The sequence below is a fragment of the Melanerpes formicivorus genome, unplaced genomic scaffold (genome assembly GCF_026170545.1).
Source record: "Melanerpes formicivorus ecotype bairdi unplaced genomic scaffold, bMelFor1.0.p_v2 SCAF_8, whole genome shotgun sequence".
Classification (NCBI taxonomy): domain Eukaryota; kingdom Metazoa; phylum Chordata; class Aves; order Piciformes; family Picidae; genus Melanerpes; species Melanerpes formicivorus.
In genome coordinates this window covers 13109348-13128106 of record NW_027142360.1, presented here as the reverse complement: position 1 = coordinate 13128106, position 18759 = coordinate 13109348, and the positions used below count along the sequence as shown (strand labels likewise).

The following is an 18759-nucleotide window of genomic DNA, read 5'->3' as shown; positions in this document are numbered from 1 at the left end:
TCCTTATCAAGGAGTAATGCTAAAGAAGTCTATCACATGTTGGAATTGCCACAAAACAGGTGGCCGGTTACCTGTTCTATCACAAAATAAATTACAAGGTGGGTGATACAAAGCTTCAGAGGAAGCTTAAAGATTCTCCTGTACTTCTGGATATTTGTTATTTTTTTCATCTTCCAGGATTCAACTGCACAGAGTTCCAGCTAAGAGTATTGTAGAAATACATTAGTTTGATCAAGTGTAGGTGTATTACACAAAAGCAAATGGGAAAATGTCATCATTGACTCAAAGCTCTGTGGAGTACCTGTGTAAAGACTCAACAGGCAAAATTAGTCTTCTTTTGTAAGTATTCCTTTTATTCCTGTAGTAGTATAATACAAAAAAGGGCATCCAAATAACATTGATTTTTCATTGTGTCTGGTTGCTCTTCTCTTCTGTAAACAGTGCTTACCACTCCTTATGCAACCTACGTCCCCTTGAGCCTCGGTACTGTAATTAGTTTTGTTGCTTTTCTGAGCTTCTGTTTATACCTCACTTTCATTGCTGAAAGGAAATAGTATTGACTTAGGCAAGGTTATGTTGCCCTTATTATAACTTAAAAGTTCACATGATTCTGCCTTGCCAACTGGAAGGAAAAAAAAATCAATTCTGTTTTTTCTGATGTGAGAGTTGTTTGTATGTAGTCCCTGTGTTACACTGTGATCTATTCTATGTTCATCTGTTGATTCTTTGCTGTAATCAAAATGAGGACATCAGTGAACTGACTTCCAGCAGCTTTGCTGAAGACCATCGTGGCTGCAAGCTGCTGCAACAGCATCCTCTGCTGGAAGCTTGCTAAAGGCAAAATGCTCTGAAAGGGGAAGTAGGGTTTGTTTTCTGCATGATGCTGGAACCAGTCTGAATGCTGTCCTTCCCTTGATTATACTGTGGAGAAACCTAAGCTATTGAGACTAGCACTCATCCCTTTTTTGACTAAAGATCTAGGGGAGTAGGGACCTACTAGTTCTTTTGAATAGGTAAGCTGGTGCTAGGGCCTGTTTTGTGTCTTTCACCTGCAGCAATTAAGAGTGCCCTGAGGACTTCTGGGTCACTCCCCAAGGAACATGTTGGCTGTGCTCTGCTTTTTGCTTGCCAGAGAGACACTTGGAATATTGCTCTGCAGCCACTGGCTCACTCAGAGTTGGGGGCAGTTTTCACTGGGTTCTTCCTCAAGCTGATGCTTCTGTAAAAAAAAAATCAGCAATTTTGTATTTATTTTTTTCTTAAGTGGCAGGAAAGACAAGGCAGCAGCCATTTCAAAAAGGTAAGCTTTAATTGTATTTAAAAATACTCATGTTTTAGTAAGCAGTTTTACTACACAGCCACAGGCCTATGGGAGCAACCACAGATCTGCAAGATGCAAACAACATCAGAGTTGTTAGAACTACAACCAGCCTGCTGCAAGGGGTGAGATGCCAAGAACTAGCTGCCAGTTCATGTGTACAGGGAAAAGGACTAATTCTCTTCCATAGTATCAGACACATAGCTCCCTTTGCACTGTGATTTCTTGCTTGAGGGTAACCAAGAGCTCCCTTCAGAAATTATATTGTTAATGATGTTCTGCTGTTTAAATACCAAGAATCATCTGAGACAGGCTGATAGCTAAATCATCCTATCACCATAAGTTGAGTATCTTCTATAAATACCATTCAAGTAATTCTTCCCCTTCCTCTACAGTCCAGAGGTCTTCCATTGTGCATTCCAGACCTCTGAGCTGCAATGTGCAGAGGGGATGTGTGAAGAAAACATTACATAAGGTAAGCAAGGGCTGAACTCGCTACCTATGGTGTTGAGGAAAGGACTCAGTTCTCATGATTCTGTCTGAGAGGCAGACAAACAACTTGGTAAAAACACCAAGGCAGGAAGGAGTAGAATCCTAGATCCCACTCAAGAAACACCTTTCCTGGCTTCAACTTAGCGTCCACTCTAGAATAGCTTAAAATACTGTAATCTGAGTAAAAAGGAAGGATAACAACCTAATGCTGGACCAGCCCAAGGCACCTATATATTTTCACCACAATTAAACATTTCCATGTTAATGACATGTTGCAATAACCAGGACCTGAAATCCTGGTACCTTCTGGTTTAGACAGATACATGACTCAGTCAGTACATTCCAGTCCCTCACAAAGGACATTTATGTTGTCTTCTCCCATAATCACTAGACCACTAGCTTTGGGCAGGGGATGGGAGAGGGTAGAGATGGCAACTAACTTAGAAGTAATAGCTGTGATGAGAGAATTTGGCTTAGCCTGCTTTGTACTTAGGCTTTGGAATTAGGATAGAGTGCTCTTGCCCTGCTATTCCTGAAACTACTGCCTTTCAACCTCCTAGAGCAAAGCATGCCTGTCTCTTGCATAGTCTACCACCAAGAGGGCCACAGCTACTTCTCTAACTTTTTACCCATTAGCTTTGGCAGTTCTTGAAAAGGAAGAAGTACCACAGTAACACTGCTTTACAGAATAAGCTCCTTTCTTTTGAAAAGGTGACGGAACTTTCTGCCCTTAATGATGCTGGATAGGCAAGCTCATCTCTTGTCACAGGCATGTCCATTAACTCAAACATACACTGGAGCAGCAACTTCGTATGTGCTAGAAAAGAAGGTATTAGCATGTCTCTAAGACAAATCTGAAGTCTTAATTCAGTAAAATGCCTTTCTCTTAATATCTGTTATAGTTCTTAATTGTACTTGGCTCTATACACCTTGGTCTAAGCTTGCAGTGAGAAGATTTTTGCATGAATCAAATGTCTGGCATGGTATCCTTTGTTCAGATTGAAAACTCGGCTTTTATTTCTCTCCTAAGCTTTACCCTCCAATCCATATAGTACAAGTAGTAATAACTCATTACTTGATTATATACTTCTAGTGCAATTTGAGTTAAGATGCAGTTATGAACCTCTTGCTCTCCTGTTTAAACTCAAGCAGGTACTGTGAACCTGCAATGGCTATACTGTGACTTGGGTGTTAGAGAGGAACATACTGGACTCTGTCTGCTGGGGCACAGTACATAGATGGTTACTGTAAGCGCCATTCAATGTGGGCTCTGACCACAAGCAACTGACCAGAGGCATCACACCCAAAGAAATAAAGGCACCACTGTAAAGGCAAAGTACAAATGGAGAAGAGAATTTTGTAGTAATCAGCAATATCCTACCTTATGCCACACTTAACTCCCTCTTTTAATTCAAAATACACCCAAGCAACTGTCTGCCAGCTGCCAGTATTCAAAAAGCAAACATTAAGTTCCAAGGAGGGGATTTTAAATGTCTGCACTTAACTGTTTTATCTTGAATTATATTGTCTCCTGGAAGGGTAAGTTTTAGTTAAACTGGTTCCAAACAAAACCAGCCTGCTGAACAAGCTTCATATCCCAGGCTGTGGCCATTTGAACTATGTAGCCATTTATCAAGGATCTTCCACATGCAACAACAATCAAAGCAATGCCTCACAGAAAAGGAGTGCAGAAGGAAAGTTCTTTTGCAATTAATCAAACCAGGAAGAGTTGGGAGAGAGTGTCTTTTTGTTCTGTTTTCTGTCTGGCAGCTACTTGACTTCTGTAGCAGTCACCTGCCAAGAGAGGCTGGAAAGAAGCAAAATTACAAGGGAGAGCAAAATAGGCTACAGCCATCCAGCTGGGATGTGGCATGGATGCTGCTTTTACAGTTACCTGCTTTTTTTGATGCTTCTGCACTGACACCACTGCTAGCAAATGAAGCCCTGGTTTCTGGAAAGTGTAAGTTTAATAAATGACAAACACTAATTTCTGGAGGCTCTGCTCAGTGGGCTCTAGCAGACCTGATGTTCTGACAGCTTATGAACATAGTCCTCTGATGAAGGGTGTTAAAAAACTTCTGATGGCAGAGGCTATAAAGTTTCAATGACAAAGGTTTGTTTCTAATTAGCTCAGCAAAACACTACTGACATCGAAGCGAAGAGAAAGTTATTAACAGCTGACCACAGCTAAACTATGTAGCAAACCTCCTAGAGAGAGGAAGGATTGCTAGAGACTAGTTTCAGTTCCTTTTTTGTCTTTTATATATCTGAGGTCAGTCACAGCAATACAGTGCCATCTATGTCTCTTCAGGAGTCTTCACTGCAGAGAGCATGTTAAAACTGAAGTGGAAGTTAGAAAAAAGTATGGAGATTGTAGGTCACTTTTGGACTAGAACTGTCAATTGAAAAACAGTGCTTTCTCAAGGGAAAGAAACTGATCTTTCCATGAAATGATATTCTGCTCTGTTCTTTTCCTTTCTCCATTTCCCCCCAGCCTTCTAAAGAGGATTACATTGCAGTTGTGAGCAAATGGCAATACAAGCAGCAGCAGCAGCATGTTTTCTCCTGAACAAAAACATCCAAAGCTCTGAAAAAGCAGGCAGGGGAGTGACTGCTCAGAGACAGGCAGAACACAGGAATAGAAAATGCTGAAGCTCATACCCATGAACTGTGCAATAAGCTCTTATGAGCCCCCTGATCCCACACCTCACTAAAGCCTCTGCATCCACAGGAAGCAAAGCCTTTGCTGCAGACAGCCTTCAAGGAAAACCAGGATATGCCAGTCTTGATAATCCACAGAGGGGCTACTTGGAGAACTTGTCTTTACCTGCTTTTAAGAAGAATTAGCAGGTGAGACCTTGGTGGCTCAGGCTCTGTCTCATCCTTTAAAATGCTACCACAAATGGATACATCAGCTACAGTTTTCAACTGCAGAGGCTGCATGGGTGCTGGAGTCTATTGTGGTGAAAACAGCAGCTAATTTAGCTATTGCCACAGTTCAGGAAGAACAGTTAGCTTAAAGCTGATGGCAGATTTGGTGCAAAACAGCATGTCCCACCTAGAACCCACAGTACCATTCTTGGATTTTGCATGGCAAAGGGATTACTCTTTACTGGGATAACCTTGCTGGTGGGAACCACTGGGTCTGCATGAATTGAATCCTATTCTTCCCGTGGTACCAGAGTAAGAAAACACTGTTCCCATCTAGTCCTACAGCTTCACTACCCAGGAGGGGAAAAAAAAAAGAAAGGCTTGCTGTTAGACATTGCTTCTAGCAGCTGTGCCAGTTAACACCAAACTCCAGGGGAACCTCCTGCAAACTGTGAAGCTCTGCAGCTGAAAGGTCACATACTGCTCTGTGTCTCACACAAAGCCAAGGATAGTGGCAGGCAGTGCTGAAGGCTGCTTGACAAAAGGAGGATCAGCAGACAGTGTTAAAGCAAAGGAGTGACAAGTACCGTCTGCTACAAACAAAGGGCTAGTGACATTAGTTAAAACATGTATGAGTTCAACTCAGTTTGGCCCTGCACCATCTGAGCTGAGGCTGGAGAATATTCTGACTGCAAGGTGGCTCAGTGGTGTTGGTCCCTCTTAAATGGGAGACCATCTCTTGCTGGTTTGAAGATTTTGAACCAAAGCAGCAGGTGTGATCCAACTGAAAACCAGAGGAAGTGGCAGGAGGGATCAAGCAGAGATGGTGCTCTTCTCCAGCTATGAGACAGGTAGGTACAGTCTTTACCAGTTTATACCTCCTCAAATGTTGGAAGTGAAACCACGCAGCTCATGTAAGCAAAGTGGCATGATCCTGTAGTGCCTCCTTATCCCAAACATGCTTCTGCCACTGATGAGGAAGGGTGGCTTTATTCCAACTCAGTTGAGTGAAGGGTTTTTAAAGTCCTGTTCTTTTATCACTGCTTCAAGTGTCCCCACCAATAAACATGGTAGGACAGATATTTTATGAACCTGGGCCACTAACAGCCTGTGCTGAAGCTCTCTGCAGTCCCCAGGTGAAAGAGGATGATGATGGGAGGGTTTTCCAATCAAGTCTTGAGAGCTCAGCTACAGCATTTCACATTGGTCCCCATCAGACAAAGTGCTTTCCTGAAGTCTTCAGCCCTCAGGCATCCAGGCTAGGCCAAAACCTAGCTGTCACTGCCAACAGGGAGGATTGGTGCAAAAGTGCCACTGGTCCTATCAAAATATCAGAAACAACCCCAACAAACCCACAACTGAACAAGAAAGACCAAAACCAAGAAAACAACCCTGAAGCAAGTCCTCATTGGGAAGCTAAGGGGAAGAAAATAAAATCACATTCTATTGTAAAATTATAAATACTCTCCCTACAAAGCTATTAAATAAAACAAGATCTGTCCAGTGGCTGTGGTGAGTTCCAGTGATCCTCCTAAGCAGTGTCTAGTAGTCTTTAAAAAGTGGTCTTTGCTCCTCATCTCTCTTGTCCTTGGTTTAAGTGCAGCAGGGGTTGTCAATGACTAGCATAACATCAATGCCATATACTTCCAGCAGGTCCATAAGGAAACTTCTATCCCCTTGGGGATCCAGGCCCATGCCTCGTGCATGGTCAGCTGTCAGTGTCTTGTCCTGGCTAGCTGACACCTCCATCAGTGTCTGAAAGATGCGGTTGTTCTGCTCCATGAAAAACCTGTAGGGTAAAGTCAGCTGAGATGATGGCATTGGGCCCCCCAAAAGACAGCAACTGGACCCCCCCCAAACAGACAGCAGAGCCCCAGACATATATTAGCCCTTTTTAATCATAGATCCCACCTTCTTGGATGGCACTGTAATAGTTTTCCATCCACCCTACAGAAGACCCAGAATAAACAAGGAAGAAGGAGTAACAGCAGTGCTTCTGAGAGGCCAATTTACAGCAAGCGTTTCACTCTCCAGAGGCAAGCCACTTTATCAGCTTGTGTATTTTGTGGTAACCAAGCAGGTACATCAGACCTATAGCTCCCATAAAGCAAAGGAGGAAACGGTGTTGTAAGCCACTGGGTAAATAAATTCTCCACTGCTGGCACAGAATGCAACAGTATGAGCTGCTTCTTACCTACTGTTTTCTTAGGAACATGTAAAGCTGTTTGGAAAGAGTGCTGACCACATCTGTGCAGCTCAACAATCAGAGCTCTGCCCCAACAGCCCTTGAGTTTTATCCCATTACTTCTCACCTGGCTGCAGACTGTGAATAGCAACAGGCAGTGAAGGGCTTGAGAGGAGGTAGAGGTGTGGTTTTTATCTAACTCCATACTTCACCCTCTACACCCCGTTCTGCTTCCTCTGTTTGCCAAGTACAAAGCCAGCCACATCAATGGGCCAATCCTTCATGTGCAAGTCTTATCTCCATGCTACCTCCCTGAGCATGGTACAATGCCTGCTTCCTGCAGACATTGTCCTTTACAGAGCCAAAAGTTCTGGCATGAGAAGTCCTGCAGTGTTTGTGTTTTCAGAGAGGGGAGGGGATTCTTGCATTTTCAATTGTGTTTTTAAAATTCCTTCCTCTGTCTCAGCACATAAGAGGGCTGTATATGGCTTCTTAAATTGAAAGGAAGATGATCTGAAGAGGAAGAACCAGTTTGGTTCTTGGATCCCTAGAGGAAGAGAGATGACTATGGAATTACGTTAACCATGACATTTCATAATATGCCAAACCAGTGCAACATGAAATCAGTGAAAAAGCCACCCTAAACCTAACAGTGACCTAATAAGAATTAGAGGAAGCCACTCACAAGATGAAGAGGTCCTCTTCACAGGAGCTACAATCCTCACCCACTTCTTGAGAATACATTAACATCTGCCTGAGAGAAAGGAGGTATTAATTGCACATACCTACAGTGAACCTGAAAGCATTTTGAGAAGACAAGGATTACAACTAAAAATTTCTCATGTGTTCTTGGAAACTAATCAGGCTAGCACTGCTGCCCCAGTATCTGAGGCAACAGGGTAGTCTTTATAATGCACTGGACTAGAAAGCAGGCTGGTTTCACTTCCCTGCTGATCAGTGGTGAACCAGTGGTGAGTCATAACCTCTGATTCTCTTCCTGCCTTCTCTGTTCCTTCAGCTCACTGGCAGAGTGACTGCATGTGTGCAGAGTGCCCAGGGGCTCTCACATCAGTCAGCTACTGCAGAACCAGACTCACAAAGAGATGAGCTGAAGCAGTGGGAAACTTTGAAAATACTGACAAGAAGGAAACTACAAAGGAGCAGTGTGCTCTCTCTCCCACATCACCCTGCTCTCCTATCAGGATCAGGACCCCTCAGATGCCTGTTGTTACCTCTGGTCGTTGAGCCGCCGGTACTTTTCCTTGTCAGCACTGTTAATTTTCAGGAGTGGCTGCAGATGCTCATGATGTGTCTTCACATTCTGGTTGTCCACATAGACATCATAGAGATCCCGTTTCTCCTCAAAGATCTTTTCTGTTGTACCTGCCAACACCAGAGATTTTCAGAGCAGCGTGTTGCTTTCCCTGCTTTTGTAGTTAATCATTCCATACATGTCCCATTTCTCATCAGTTTGATTTCAGCCTGGTGTTTCAATACATTTTGCAGCCTGGTTCAAAATGTCACACCTAATCCATCATACTTACAGGCCACATATGATACTTCAGTTTCCAGCATTTCTATGTCTGCCACATTCACATAGAAGAATGGTTTGGACTCTGGGACAGTTCCTCCAAGACCAGGCAGAGAAACGTTGGCAAGGCAACAGCAGCAGTACACTGTAGACAAGACAAGGACATCTTCAGATGCTTTCAGGATTCCCTGGAGGGCATTCTGGACGTCAAAGATCCCATTATCCTACACACTTCTATGAAATCATTGGTGAGAGTTTTGAAACACCCCTGAAGACCCAAAAGTTCTCAAAAGTTCTGTTTTGGATAGCACATAAATCAGTTCCATAGGAATCCCATGTTTTGATCACAGTATTACAGTATCAGCAAGGTTGGAAAAGGTTCCACAAACTGATTCAGCACTCTTACTGCCCTGTGCTGATAGGAACTGTCTTTAACAGTGCCAGGTTATCTCCTTACCCAAAATGCCTGACGAAAAGCATTTTGTAGGAGATGGGTGAATGCAGGCCAAGCGGCATCTTCACAAGCAGTGACCTCAAAGGATTCTGAACACCTGCCTGATGTCTGTCCCCTCAGTACCCACAGGCAGTGCTTCAGCACACTAGATCAGAGCTCTGTAGTGTCCCTGGAAACATACCTCTATAGCAGACAACTCCAACTGGGGGTGGTGAAAATATCAATATGCGCTTGCGCAGCAGGGCAAACTTCCAGAGGACAAGGATCTGCTCACCGAAAAACTTGATGAACTGAGACATGCAGCCAGCAGGGTGTGTGATCTGCAGGTGGAAGGAAGGGGAAGAAAATGGCTCAGAGGTGAAACAGGGACACATGCACAGATGCTAGGTCTAAATGTGGGAGCAAGACCAGCACAGAGCAATGACGGAACTGCAGCTTTTAACAGTCTAAGTAACAAAATCTTATCTAAAGCAGCCTCCAAAGCACTGGAGTGACTGCTTATATAAAGAAGTCTGAGCAGCACAGAGCAGCAGCACACTGTCCACTCCTACAAGCCTCAGAGCACCTGCCTTACCTTCATTTCTGGGTACATGTATCTGTGGATGGATGGCAGCCAGTGGACAGGTTGCTGAGAGGAGGGAGTGCCCTTGCTGTCAGGGAGAACTCCTTTCTTGTCATCATAGAATGCCTCTAGATGGGAGTAGTGCCCTGGCATCTCCAGCTGGTGTCTGAAAGAGAAAGGACTCTACTTATTTAGAGCCTTGCCCCAAGCCAGTTATAGCTAAGGAGTCCTGGATGCCTCAGCTGCACAGACTTATCCATGAGAGCAGCTGAAACACCAGGAATAACACCAGCTTTCAGTACAGCCACAGAATGGGCAGGACTGAAGCAGATAGTGAGCTGATGTATGTGTAGTACTGATCCTGCTTGAGATATGTTCAGGAAGGGACAGCTTTCCCTCCTACCATCACCATTTTCGTTGCCAGGTCCACTCAACACAGCTGAAGCACACACCTAGCCTTTTGTAAGCCCTTAGTAAAACGGTTTTCAGAAGGAGGAAAGGGGAACTTCTTGTTCTCTCAACTCTCCCTTTGACACTTACGGTTGCACAAAGTAAGTAGGGTTTAGATAGCATTTGACTAACCTGTTAGCAGTGTACACACTGCTGCTATTCAGTTACTTGTCTCTTTCCCATTGTGATCCTCTAAGTCTTTTCTGGAGGAGCAGTCATTGAAAGAAATCACAACTAAGTGTTGTAGTCAGTTTCTCCTTGTGCCTAAAACTGCTCTCTGCTGAGGCAACCTGACCTCTCCCAGGCAGGGAGTGGCCAGTCCCATTCCCAAGGGAACTCACCTGACCTGGTTCTCCAGGAAGTGCATGTACCTATACAGCAGGGTGTAGGAAGGGGAGAGAATCCCCACAGACTTCATGCGAGCACCACGCTCTAACTCGCTCTCCACAGGCATGTTGGCGAAGCAGGCCAGGCCAAAGCAGAGCCCTTTTCGGAAGTAGCTGGGGACAAACGTACGACAGAGAGCTTGGTGTTAAACCATGGAAGGGGGAGAAAGAAAGGTGACTGACCACTGAAAATACTGATTTGGGAACACAGGTCTTTCTTTAGGGAACCCCCCCGAAATCCCATGCTGCTGTCTAATGGGCTCAGGGCGGGCCTTGGGTGTCCTGGCCCTTTCAGGAACAGGACACAACATTTAAGGGATGAACACCCAGTGCCCCTGTCACTGAAGCCTCCACCAGCCATATTACAGGCTGGTAAGGAACACAGGGAAAGAACTTGGGGGGAGGACTAACAGAATACCCAAGTCAAGGGTCTTCCAAAATGAACAGTCTGCAGTACATGAAGCAGCGAGTATAGTCTATCTACCTAGTCACGTTTTGGCTGCCAACATTTCAAAGCATACTCTGAGTGCAATGGTTCAGGTCACATACCTTTGGGAAAGTAACTTATTTCTAAGCAAAAGGTATGGTGACACTAACTTGTTGCTAAACATTGTTGCATTTTAACAGTGGGTTGATGAAAGCATGGGAATGCTGAAAGTTCCTAGCTTGTCCTTCCACTGAAGGAAGGAGCTAGCAATCAAGAAGGTGAGCAATAACTGTTTATCAGGACAAAGAATCCCAAAGGATGGGCAGAATTAAGAACCTTTTTCTAAGTCCAGTTCCTGCAAAATCATTCCCATTTCAGTTCTGTCATTCTTTCCTCTTCACCCTAGGCTTCTGCTGACAGTTCCAGTTGTGGCAGTGCATTATGACTCCCCAATGCACATTAAAATGTGCACACCACTGAGAAAGGTGGCCTTTCCTGTTCACCAGCTGACCTCCACAGCCAAAGCCATCATACAACAGATCCCTGCAGCTAACTGGCATGTGACAGGATTTTGAGAGTATCTGAAGACCATCTTTGGCTCAGGTAGATACAGTCTTACGAGAGGTTTTTTTCTTGCATGTTCTGAAGGGATGGTGTTGTAGATGTACAGCTAAGAGAAAAAAGAATTAGCACAGCTCAGACATACTCACATGAAATCTGACTGGATTTTGTGGGACCCACTTGCCATGGATTTGAATTCCACGCCTTCCAAATCAATATCTTGGGGTAAACACCACTCCACCATGTTGCCTGCAAAGAAGCAAATTTGTTTGAGTAAACTTGCACACAGGTACTTATTTCTAAAGGGCAAACACCATCAACAGTAACTTGTTGCTTTTACATCACTGGGATGCCAGTAACAGTGCACTAACACAACTCACGAACGTCTAAATTGTCACAGACAGTAGCTGACATATCACACTTTACACAGCTCTTGAAGGCATTACTTGTCGAAGCACAACACCCAGGTATTGCAGGATTTCTGGAGCTGTTTCTGGAGCTTGTGCTTTCTGTGGGTTTATCCTTTATGCAGTTAATCAGAGCAGCTACAATTTTACCAGAGAGCGGATGAGCTGTGGTATTACCACTGCTCCATTAAGGCTGACAACATGAGTGTCTGACATAGAAAGATCTCACAGTATAGACTGCTGCTCTTTAGGATGAGTTTATCTAATAGCTCATACCACCATGTTTGGGAGGGTTGGTCAAACTGGAACCCCTAAGCCAGCATCTTTATCACATGTAGTTTAGGCTAGGAGGAGTTAGCTAAAGCTTTATACAGAGGCTGAGGTGATCCAAGTACTGCATCACATTTGTGAATGCTAGAATAACCAAAGGAAAAAGTACACAGATTACAATGTGGATAGAGATTAGCAAACACCTGTTACCTGCCAGCTCAGGCAGAAAGCATGCAGTTGTTCAGTGAAAAAGGCCACCTGAGGAGCCAGATCTTGGAACAGATGGTATCAGGGAAGTCACAAAAAGTCCCTAAAGGTAGTGAAGTCCTGCCCTGCTGCTGGCAAGTTTACCACAGACAAAAATGAGATTTCTCAGGCTTTCCCATACCAGCATTTCAGAGTCTAACTTGCTCACCTGGACACTCCCACTGCACCATGATGAGCTCCAGGTTTACTCATTCAGTTCCCATTCTCTGTCAGCCAGCCCGTTGCGACAGCATTTGAAGTAATGCAATTTCATTTTAACAACAAAGCAAGCAAACAGTCTTCAGCACAATGCAGGGGCAGACAATGCTCTCTTCTGGGACTGCCCTTTGGGGCAAGCATCCCAGCTGTGCTTACACAGTGTACATTTGGAAGGGCCTTACACTTAGCTGAGACCTCTAGAGATGTTTAAATGTGAAGCCTCATTTCTGAAGACTGTCTTGTGTCATTACTCATACTGCACAAGTAGATGCATGCACTCTCACGCAGGAATTGGGCTTAGCTACTGACATTTAAATAGGCTATTTTTCTTCTCACATAGATACTATATTCAGCAGACCTCCCCCAACCCTGCCTGGCAAGGACTTCAAAAAACCACAGCATGAGGCACGGCAACAGGAGAAGTTTTGCATCCAAGTAGCCACTTCTAGTCCACAAGTGGAGCTCTCCCACTGAGGCGCAGTGGCTGGGAGCAGCAGCAGCCTCGTGACCCCAGCGCAGCCCTGTGCACTCACACGCGAAACCACAGAGCTCTGCTGTGAGTGTCTCTGCCTCAGAAGCGTGTGAAAGGCTGGCAGAGAAAGCCGGTGACATCATGCCAGCCTGCGCAGTCCCCTGTAGGGTTTGCATATTATATATAGATGTTGGCCTTTGTTGTTTTGCATGTGTGTGCCTGTGCTTTGCTTTTTAAAGGCACAAGACCCTTCCTTAAAGGGTGCGGAACACAACGCTTATGACTTATCTCTCAATCACAAAATTCTGATTAGGGCCAGATCTGCTTTCAAGCCTTTCCTTGCAGAGAATCACTTACTGGTCATTATCTACAGATCAACATGTAGCAATGCCACTGAGCGAAGGAAACTGACTTTGTTTAGTGCCAAACCCTACCGCCAGGTGTAATATCCACTATGGAGGTGTTGAAGGGGACGTGGCCCAAACAGTGTTCTGCAGCAATAAGGAAAAGACATCTTGAAACAGAGCCTTAATCTGCTTGTAACCACAAACCCAACTCACCTCTCAAGCAGCTATTTATTTTTTTTTATGGGATCTGTGACAAGCAACTCACACCTGGGCTCCTGGCCGCTCCTCAGGCCACCCTGCCCTATGAACATGCAGCGACGTGGCAGTCGGAGAACGAACGCAGAGATAAAAGAGTAAATTAAGGAAGTTGTTCTGCTGGAACAGTAGAGCAAACAAAGGATAGACTTCACCCAGATGCAACAGCGACTGCCAGCCTGCCCGAAAAAGCAGAGGAGGGAGGAGGGACCAGTGTAGAAAAACAGGAAGCATTGCCCCTTCCCTGTGCAGAAAGCATCTCTCGCGCGCATGGCAAACTTCCCAAGTGAGAGTCAGCCCTGTTGAAGCGGGCAAGTGGTTTTGCTCAGAGACAGCTCTGGACATCACTCAGGAGCTATCACCCAGCTCCAGACCAGGTCAGAACCAGCACTCTCAGCTTCTGGTGTGCAGAGTTAAGAGTCTTCCTCTTCCTCTTTTTTCTCTCCCCTGGGTTTTCACATCCTTACAGAAATGACAATGGCACTGGCATTTGGTGATCATCACCGGCCCTCCTCCTCACCACTAGATGTTTTCCAAAATCTTTGAAGTCCCCAGCAGTGCAATGCTACCATGTTGTGCCAGGACACAGTAAGCACAAAGTGTGACCTGGCCATCACACTGGCTCCATTTCCTGCATGGAAGAAACACTGAAGAGTGAAACACAGTATTTGCATGTTCACTGCTGCAAAACCAACTGCTGCCTTCCCTTCCCTGCTCATCTCCCTCTATCAGTCACATCGTCCTTTAAAGTAACAGATTGTGTGAGACCTCCACAGGCTCAATTATCATCACCTCCATCACAGAACTGAGGTTCAGCCACTTTTCAACTATTCTGATCTGACAGAGTTGATGTTGCCAAAGATTTGCTTCATCTTTACCTCCCTTCCAAAGAAAAATTTATTGTTTGCCATTTGCTTTATCCAAGACAAGTAAGAGCTTCAGAAAGAACCCATACTGGAACATAATGCCAAGCCACACTTAACAGATGCCCAAGACAGTGTTGGATCTTCTGTAACTATCTGCCCAGAGGGAACATGCACACTTAGGGAATTCAGCAGCCCCATCCCTTGTGACTGTGCTCTCTAAGGGGCAGTATTTGCACAGAGCTGGTGCTCATGCTTTTTGAAGTGTCCATGTATTCCAAACTCATTACTCCTTGAAGAAGGGGACTGTTAAAGGGCAAGGAGCAACAGAGAGATGGCATGGCTGCCTCCCACTCTGCACTGCATTTACAGTTCACTTTCTGCATTAGTGCAAGAACCATCTTTCTAGTGGCAGTGAAAGAGCTCCTTCTCAAGTGCCACATTTGGTTCACCATGCTGGAGGTGAGGACAGCACCATTTACTTAGAATCTGCCTGTGGCTCTTATGTTCAGCCATTCACGCAAGCACCAGCAGTCCTAGCGATGCTGGAAGCACAACAGTGGCCTGGCAACCCCATAACCTACCTTTATGAACTCACAGTATGAAACTGCTGGATATACAGCACTGTTCTGCTTCAAGCCCTAACAAATTTAGGAGGAAAGCTGTTCTGTTCTTTATTAGAGTAGTAACCACTTCATCCTTCTACAGTAAAGCATCTCTCACCCTGCCAGAACTAATCTTCCAGCCACCATCAGAAATTCTGCCTTTCACATGCCTGAGCAAGCTACCAAAGGAGGTCTGCTGTGCTCCTATTAGGCAGGATCTCCTTTATGTCACACACAAGGACCACATACCCTGATGAAGGTTACAGAAGTCCATCATGCCATTTGATGTGACTGACCCAGGAATTCCCATATCCCGCTTCTGACCCCAGCTAGTTCACACCACTGTGGCTTCAAGATCCTTTTTTCCAAGTCTATGCCCTCCACCTGTGAAGCTGACATTTGGTGATGTGTTTTTCACAGTCCTATCATGCTCCTTACATTCAGCATACAAGTTGAGTAGCAACAGGAGGCTGAATCTTCCTCCTGACAGACTACTCAACAGCTGATGTCACCCAGCATTAACTGCACATCAGATGTGAGAAGAGCTTGTTTCCCAAATTTCCCTGGACTTCATTCAAAGCAACAGCTGGTTCAAACTCCTGAGAAAGCTCAGCTTTCTATCAACCCAGAAAATTCACCACTTTGCAGAAGGCATATGCTCTCAGATTGAAAGACAACCTGCTGCTGCAGTCACCTGGACTATTCCATGTTTTGGACACTTATTAGAAGCACCTCCCCTTTAATCATTGGAAAGATGATATCCAATCTCATTTCAGATTATGACGTATTAAAAGCTTCTGGCCTCTAGACTGAACACACCTTTATCTGGTGCACTGTTAAACAGGTAACCTCTGGAAAGCCCTTTGGTGTTTCAGGACATAGAAGCCATGCTGCTTGGCAGTGCACACTTCTGACAGCACATCACACTTGGGGCTCTGTTCTCTTCATTACTTCCTTGGGATTTTCAATTCAAAAACAGGATCCAGTCTTTGCTGTCAGGGCCCTCATGTGAGCATGATGTGCCCCTTCCACTGAAGAACTCCACCATGCTTTAAAGATCTCTTTCCTGTCTCTCCTACTTTTGCTATGGATTTACTAAGAAACTGTCTTGTTGACAAAGAGGAGTTGACTCCCCAGTCTGGATGCAAATGAGCTCCTGCGTCTCCAAACCTGCTTCCTCAACTTTCTGATTGTACCAAGACTTTCAGTTATGCCCTACTCTTGCCTCTGCACCTCGGGTAGGTGTCAGGCAGTCAAGAGACCAAATGATCAGAAAGGACATCAGACCTGTGTTAAATTCCAGGCAAGTGCTAACTTCCTCTTTGTGTCACAGTGTCCTGTTTGATGGCCACCACTAGAGCATTGAGACAAAGAAAAGAAAGTCAAGATGTTTTCAGAAATGCTGATTTACCAACTTGAAGTGAATAACCTGTCAGTAAAATGTGACAGAACAGTCTGACAGTGCCAAAGGAGATGGATATGGCAGTGAAAGGTAGAAAACGCATTGCCTTGCCCTCTCCTCTGCCCTCCTGGATTGCAGCACTCCACTTAAAAGTCTTAGAGATCCCACAGGAGGCCAGCCTCTAAACACATGGGTCGCCAAGAAATACATAGCCAAGATGCAACTGCTGCTGGTGGGGATGATGCCCTATGTGACTGCCGTATTAGCCATCCATCGCCTATACCTGTAGGCAGGTCTACGCCACATGATTGAGGCAGGATGCTCTCAAGATGCTACAACAGGTTGGTGCCACCCCAGGCAGTGTTTAGCAGAGGCTCTGTCCCAGGTCTGGACACGGTGTGAAGTGCAGCGGGTGCCGCAGCGGCAGCCCTAGAATCCCTGCAGCATGTCCCGCTCTCGAGTTGAGCTTCGCTCGGTCCTGCCCACACCACTGTTCTCCTCGGAGCAGCACCTTGCTCCCGTCAGAAGTTCTCGGCGGGATGACGATCCAGCACAACCCCTGTTATGCTCTCGTTTTCGGCAAGCCCCCGCGATGCCCGCGGCCCTCGGTCCGCTGGCGAACGGCGCTCCTCTGGAGGCCGGCCGAAGCAGGGCGGACCGGCGGCCGTGCAGCGAAGCAGCGGTCTCCCGTGGGGGTCGCGGGCAGCCCGGCTCCCGCAGGCCGCTCTTCGCTGGAGTCCGGCGCCGCTGGCCTCGAACGCGGCCGGGGGATCAGTCCCCGCGGGAAGCGGCATGCAAGCCGCGGGAACCCCGCGGGAATCCGCGCCTGGCGCCGGCCCGCATCCATCTTACGCCAGCGGCATGGGGAGCCCCAGGCCCGGCCACCCAGGCCCCTTCTCGCCCGCCCCTGGCGCCTCTCACCCGTGCGGGGGTCGAAGGTGACCACGAAGACGGCCACGATCTGGTCCTCCTCCGCCTCTGTCCGCGGCGGGCCCGCTGCCTGCGCCGGTTCCGCGCCACTCCAAGAAGCCGCGCTCCAGCCGCCGCCGAGCCGCCGCCCGCCGCCGCTGCCCGCCTCAGCCGCGGTCGGCGGCGCCGATACGGCGGGGCCCTCGGCCCAGAACAGCAGCGGCGCTTCGTCTGCGCGCTCCACCATGGCCGCTGTCCGCCGTCTGCACGGTGCCGAGCTGAGCTGAGCCGAGCCGAGCCGCGCTGCGCGGCAACACCGCGCCGCACCGGCCGCCGGCGGGAGGCGGCTCCGGGGCGGGGCGGAGCGCTGAGGGGCAGGGCGAGGGGCGCTCTGGAGTTCCTGCTGCTGCCGGTGCCCTCACCGGCTTGGGGAGAGCGGCCGGTGCAGAGGAAGCCACTGGAGCTGCCCGAGGGTAGCTTGATGGGGAGCTCCTGGCTTCTCCGCGGCCCGGTGCTGGGTCCTGGAGGAGCACGGAAGGACGAGCAGACGACATCAAGCTGAATGGTGCAGCTGATGCGCCTGAGGGATGAAATGCCATCGAAAGGGACCTGAAGAATCTGGAGAAGTGAAATCGTGTGAATCTCATGAGGTTCAATAAGGCCAGGAGCAAGGTGCTGCACCCAGGTCGGGGCAATCTCCAGTATCAATACAGGGTGGGGGATAAAGGGATGGAGAGCAGTCCTGTGGAATATGATTTGGGATGCTGGTGAGCAAAATGCTGAACATGAGCCAGTAATGTGCACTCGCAGCCCAGAATGCCAACCACATCCTGGGTTCCATCAAAAGGAGCATGGCCAGCAGGTTGAGTGAGGTGATTCTTCTCCCTCCTCCACTCTTGTGAGACCCCACCTGGGGTACAGTGCCCAGCTCTGGGGCCCCCAACATAAGAAAGCCACAGACCTGTTGGAGCAAGTCCAGAGAAGGGCCACAAAGATGGATTGGACTAGATGAGCTTTAAAAGTTTCTTCCAACCCAACCTATACTATGATTCTATGACTGGAGGCTCCCTAAGACAAGGTACACCACCTCACTATGCTTCACATCCTCCCAGAGGGCAGAGCCAGCTGCCTGCTTTCTGTCATCCTCAGCCTGTGGCTCCAGTGTATATCAGTTGCCTTTCTGAGCAGGAACACTAAGGGGGAGCTCTGTCAGTTGCATCCTCCCGGGTGAGCCCTTGCAGTTGAGCAGAGCAGCCTCAGAAACAGGAATGGGGCAATCTCCAGCACCCCTAAATTAGTGCAGTGGAAGCTACAAGCCACAAATTGGAAAGAATCAGTGATATTGATCCAGTATACAGCGGTGTGCTATATGTGCTTCAGAAAGATGTTAAACAGTTTTCAGGCAGAATCAGGCTGAGATTGAAAGATGGAGACCAAGCATGACCAAGGCATCCACAGGCAGCCAACTTTTCTGTAATTACCATCCCTTCTGCTCCACCACTAATGCCATTAAGTGTCATTAGGTTC

The 18759-nt window shown here is 46.9% G+C and overlaps 1 protein-coding gene across 2 annotated transcripts; it reads right to left on the bottom strand.

Moving 5' to 3' along the window:
• Positions 1–5: 5 nt before the first annotated feature.
• Positions 6–17495, bottom strand: DENND11 (DENN domain containing 11). Of its 2 annotated transcripts, none has more exons than XM_068142179.1 (9): positions 17245–17495; positions 11387–11486; positions 10205–10363; positions 9426–9579; positions 9033–9171; positions 8411–8542; positions 8099–8249; positions 7552–7620; positions 6–6470 (listed from the first exon to the last, which is right to left on the bottom strand). In XM_068142179.1, exons 1-9 carry the CDS (start codon positions 17477–17479, stop codon positions 6275–6277), a joined length of 1335 nt encoding a protein of 444 aa, XP_067998280.1. In that variant the 5' UTR covers positions 17480–17495; the 3' UTR covers positions 6–6274. The 2 variants fall into 2 exon arrangements, 1 of the variants encoding a protein (XP_067998280.1); XR_010987798.1 differs by having other exon boundaries at positions 6441–6470; positions 7552–7616.
• Between the last annotated feature and the right edge of the window lie 1264 nt (positions 17496–18759).

What these genes read in the sequence shown, in the direction of transcription:
- DENND11 (XM_068142179.1), bottom strand. Translation starts at nt 17,479, where the DNA reads ATGGTGGAGCGCGCAGACGAAGCGCCGCTGCTGTTCTGGGCCGAGGGC. An exon ending in AAAATCCAGTCAGATTTCAT is followed by an intron (nt 10,364 to 11,386) that starts GTGAGTATGTCT and finishes GTTTGTCCCCAG; the next exon opens with CTACTTCCGAAAAGGGCTCT. An exon ending in TGGAGTTGTCTGCTATAGAG is followed by an intron (nt 8,543 to 9,032) that starts GTATGTTTCCAG and finishes TCTTGTCTACAG; the next exon opens with TGTACTGCTGCTGTTGCCTT.